Here is a 5,219-nt window from a genome sequence, read left to right on the forward strand (position 1 = left end):
TTTTTACCAACGAATAGTGGGATTGAATAGTGTAATTGTTTGTTTGTTTGTTTTTGAATTTCGCGCAAAGCTACACGAGGGCTATCTGCGCTAGCCGTCCCTAATTTAGCAGTGTAAGACTAGAGGGAAGGCAGCCAGTCATCACCACCCACCGCCAACTCTTGGGCTACTCATTCTATTCATACTATTCATGTGGTCTAGTGTTAATGTGTGTGTAGCTATGTAATATTCACGTGGTTTAGTGTTGATATGTATGTATCTATGTAATATTCACGTGGTCTAGTGTTAATGTGTGTATCTATATAATATTCACGTGGTTTAGTGTTAATGTGTGGTACCTAAGTAATATTCATGTGGTTTAGTGTTAATGTGTGGTAGCTATGTAATATTCACGTGGTCTAGTGTTGATGTGTTTATCTATGTAATATTCACGTGGTCTAGTGTTGATGTGTGTGTATCTATGTAATATTCACGTGGTTTAGTGTTAAGGTGTGGTACCTATGTAATATTCATGTGGGCTAGTGTTAATGTGTGGTACCTATGTAATATTCATGTGGTCTAGTGTTAATGCGTGTGTAGTATACCTAATGCATTTGTGATTTTAGTATATAACACTGACGTGCATCCCTAGTAAGTACATAATTGGGTATGTCTATTTTGTTTGTCTATAGTGTGTTTATGCACCTATAGACTTCTGGGATTTTATAATGTGTATCGATAGACATCTTACATATTAACAGCAGAATTGATTGTAATATTCTCTCGTTGTGGAACAACGAGTAATTTATTATAAGGATCTAAAAAGAAGACTTCTATTTTGAAGTTAATGCTTCCTGCTTGTTTCAGAATTGTGTAAATTGTTTCTGGTTTAAAGTTATGCTTTATTCATTCAACATATTGCTGTCAACTACGTTTTAATATTATAATTTAGACATTTTGTACTGTATGCCAAAGGGCATTTTGGCATGAGGTACTGATGATGTGTGACGCCTAGAAGCTACCTGTCTTGTTTGGGAGGTACATCTTACACTTGGTTATTGTTAGTTCGTGAAACCGTGTAAGTTGTAAAACTTTTAGTGAAAGAAATAAAACGCTTTCCTTTTCGTTATATAATCAGAAAGAATCCACCTAAACCATAGATAAAATATTGCTTTTGTGTTTCAGGAGAGGAAAGTTCAAGACCAGAAAAAGAAGAGGTAAGAAAATTTATCCACCATTAAACTGTTGGGTTATATTTTTTTACATTATCCTGTGCTTTTTACATGGGAAATATTGTAAAAGATTTTATTGGGGCTGGCACATTTCAGGGTGACGAAAAATACCGACGTTTTACTTAATAATTAGACATTTTATATTAATCGATGTCCAGAAATATGGAGACAATGATTACTTGTTTAGTTCTGAATTGATGACATTTAAATAAAGGGCTACGTGATTGCTTTATTCACCTACTTTTATAAGCAGCAAACCAAAGAGAGAGACGCCTTCTTCGACAAGATTACCAAGAACCTTCCAAGTGTGGACAGTGCTGTGGAGTCTTGGAACAGTTCAGGATTGGGAGTGTCCCTTAACGAAGCTAGGGTCAAAGAACGCCCCGGAAAGACAGGATATGATGGAACAGGTATGCCTTTGCTGTATGATTCTTCAGAGTGTTCCTTGTCTTGTTGTCAAGGGAAACTATAAGGGGGAAGGATACGTGTTCAGTTTTATTCCCGAGTTGTTACCTTCACGTAATTGCTTATGTTTCACTAGGTTTTAAACGTTTTGTTTCAAGGTTTGAAATAAGGTATATCTAAATACGAATAAATAAACACTTGTCGTGAGTTTAACATTTGTTGTTTTTTTTGTATTTTGTATTTCGGTTTTATATTTTTGATTCTTTTTGTAAGTATGCTTGTTGGTAGCGATGTACGCGTGTTTGATTATCTGTATGGAAAGTAGAAAAAGTCATTTTTACACCTATCTTTTGTTTTTCTGGTTTCATCTCGACTTAGAAACCATTGTTGTTAATTTCAATGTTTCGTCACAATATAAAAGGAAAATTACCTGACAAGGATGAATATTATGTTTTACCAAAGCAATTTACAAATGTTAACATGACATTATATTTCTCCGATATTGATGTTAATATGACATTATATTTTTACGATATTGATGTTAATATGACATTATATTTCTCCGATATTGATGTTAATATGACATTATATTTTTCCGATATTGATATTAATATGACATTATATTTTTACGATATTGATATTAATATGACATTATATTTTTACGATATTGATGTTAATATGACATTATATTTTTACGATATTAATGTTAATATGACATTATATTTTTACGATATTGATGTTAACATGACATTATATTTTTACGATATTGATGTCAACATGACATTATATTTTTACGATATTGATGTTCATATGACATTATATTTCTCCGATATTGATGTTCCATATGACATTATATTTTTCCGATATTGATGTTAATATGACATTATATTTCTCCGATATTGATGTTAATATGACATTATATTTCTCCGATATTGATGTTAATATGATATTATATTTTTACGATATTGATGTTAATATGACATTATATTTTTACGATGTTGATGTTAATATGACATTATATTTTCCGATATTGATGTTAATATGACATTATATTTTTACGATATTGATGTCAACAGGACATTATATTTTTTCGATATTGATGTCAACATGACATTATATTTTTACGATATTGATGTTAACATGACAATATATTTTTACGATATTGATGTTAACATGACATTATATTTTTACGATATTGATGTCAACATGACATATTTTTACGATATTGATGTTAACATGACAATATATTTTTACGATATTGATGTTAACATGACATTATATTTCTCCGATATTGATGTCAACATGACATTATATTTTTACGATATTGATGTCAACATGACATTATATTTTTACGATATTGATGTCAACATGACATTATATTTTTACGATATTGATGTCAACATGACATTATATGTTTACGATATTGATGTCAACATGACATTATATGTTTACGATATTGATGTTAACATGACATTATATGTTTACGATATTGATGTCAACATGACATTATATGTTTACGATATTGATGTCAACATGACATTATATTTTTACAATATTGATGTCAACATGACATTATATTTCTCCGATATTGATGTTAACATGACATTATATTTTTTACGATATTGATTATTGTTTCAATGTCATATGTATTTGATAATTAAGAAGAGGAAAATGTGTTTTTATAAACAAAAACAACTTTGCTAAATTTACAACTCTTGTAACATTTACTACATTCTTAATAACCTTCAAGTGACAGTTTTTTTCCTAATCTTCTCAAAAATGGAATTACAATTTTGAATATGAAGATCATGGACTTGATGACAGTTGCAGACCTAGAGAATGGGAAGATGAAGATTGGGAACTTCAGACCCACAGTAACCACAGCTGTAGAAGCTATGGTAGCAGTCATTCCGGTGGATCTGATGAGAAACAGATTGGTTGGTCGGAAAATCTAAAAAACCCTGAAGTGTGTAGAGAAACAGAAGTAGATGTGGAAAGTGATCCTAGTTACACGATTAGTTCACAGTTACACTTCTGTGGCACAGTGCAATCATCCAGTGAGATATTTTATCCATCAAGGTCCCAGGCAGTATCTTTGGAACAGCTCACTGAACTGGTTAACGAACTAGGGCAAGCTGAAGATGAACCACAAAGATGCAACACCTTACCTCACTCTGCATCCAGGAAAAACAGGGAGCAAAGTGTTGAAGACAGTGCCATGTCTTTATATTCATCTTCTTACCAGAGTTCTTTGGTCGTCTCGTCGGTACCACTTGAAATACATACAGTGACTCTGTTTAAAGATCAAGTGTATGAAGACTTTGGGTTTAGTGTTTCTGATGGAATGTACGAAAGAGGGGTCTATATCAACAGGTTACGTCCAGGAGGACCTGCCAGCGTCAGTGGCATTTTGAAACCATTAGACAGGATATTACAGGCAAGTCGATAAAGTGTAATAAATATGTAGCCTTTTAGGAATCACTGTTTTGGATGCTTTGATTATTTTCTGCTTTATGTTACAATAAAAAATATTGTACTGGGCATCTTTATTTTCATGGAGTCAAATGTACTTGAAATGTCGACCGCTGCGTATTTTTTAATACGAACTTTTTAAAATAAACAAGTAACTTGTTAGCAGTCACTTCACCTGTCAGTTGACACTTGATAATTTAATTTTATGAAACTATTTTAGGCAGAAATAAGAGTACTCGCAATCTATCAAAGTGTGTATGAATGCGTGTGGCGAAGAACAAAAATGGGGAAATAAAAGACATTTTTGGTAAACGTAAAATATTAGCCATTCATTTTTGATTTAAACAGAATTCTAAGTAGGAAAATCGTGTAACAGTTCAAACGAAATCAAACTTTTTGAATATCTTGTAATTGTAGTAGATAATTACTGGTGAATCTATTTATCAATCTTATCTGTAATTTGAATATCTATTTAGTCAGAGATTTGTAGTTTTGCTGTAACAGTATACCACACTTTGAAATGTTAATGATTTTATTATTTGATTCGAGAGTTAAACTAATTACCTCTGTTGTTAAAACAATAAATTTGGTGTTTTATTTAATTTTATTTGTTTTAAGGTAAATAACACAAAAACTCGAGACTTCGACTGCTGTCTGACAGTACCGTTGATAGCGGCAGCAGGAGACCGTATCGAACTTCTTGTAAGCAGGCCAGCGTACGAAAGTCGAATATCTCTAGTTGGAAGGGAAAACACTCGCCATCCTTGGATGGACGAGGAAAGTCGAGAAGACTGCTCATCACCCCAGCTTCCACCAGAAGACACTGAAATACCTAACAAAGACTGTTTGATAGTTTGTCAGTGGAACGTTAGCGCAGTAGACATAGAGGAAGGTCGAGAAGACTGCTCATCACCTCAGCTTCCACCAGAAGACACTGAAATACTAACAAAGACTATTTGATAGTTTGTCAGTGGAACGTTAGCGCAGTAGACATTGAGGAAGGTCGAGAAGACTGCTCATCACCTCAGCTTCCACCAGAATACACTGAAATACTAACAAAGACTGTTTGATAGTTTGTCAATGGAACGTTAGCGCAGTAGACATAGAGGAAGGTCGAGAAGACTGCTCATC

The 5,219-nt window shown here is 33.0% G+C and overlaps 1 protein-coding gene across 1 annotated transcript in view; it reads left to right on the plus strand.

The window, feature by feature from the left end:
- The window catches only part of LOC111088177 (glutamate receptor-interacting protein 1-like), an 8,178-nt gene extending 2,987 nt beyond the window's left edge, over positions 1 to 5,191 (plus strand). Inside the window, exons 2-5 of the mRNA XM_022397408.1 lie at positions 1,165 to 1,196; positions 1,465 to 1,621; positions 3,422 to 4,053; positions 4,707 to 5,191. Coding sequence (XP_022253116.1) covers positions 1,165 to 1,196; positions 1,465 to 1,621; positions 3,422 to 4,053; positions 4,707 to 5,048 — 1,163 coding nt within the window. The 3' untranslated portion in view covers positions 5,049 to 5,191. The remainder of the gene's footprint in view (positions 1 to 1,164; positions 1,197 to 1,464; positions 1,622 to 3,421; positions 4,054 to 4,706) is intronic.
- Positions 5,192 to 5,219: the final 28 nt, after the last annotated feature.

This window comes from Limulus polyphemus, unplaced genomic scaffold (assembly GCF_000517525.1).
Source record: "Limulus polyphemus unplaced genomic scaffold, Limulus_polyphemus-2.1.2 Scaffold3262, whole genome shotgun sequence".
Lineage (NCBI taxonomy): Eukaryota > Metazoa > Arthropoda > Merostomata > Xiphosura > Limulidae > Limulus > Limulus polyphemus.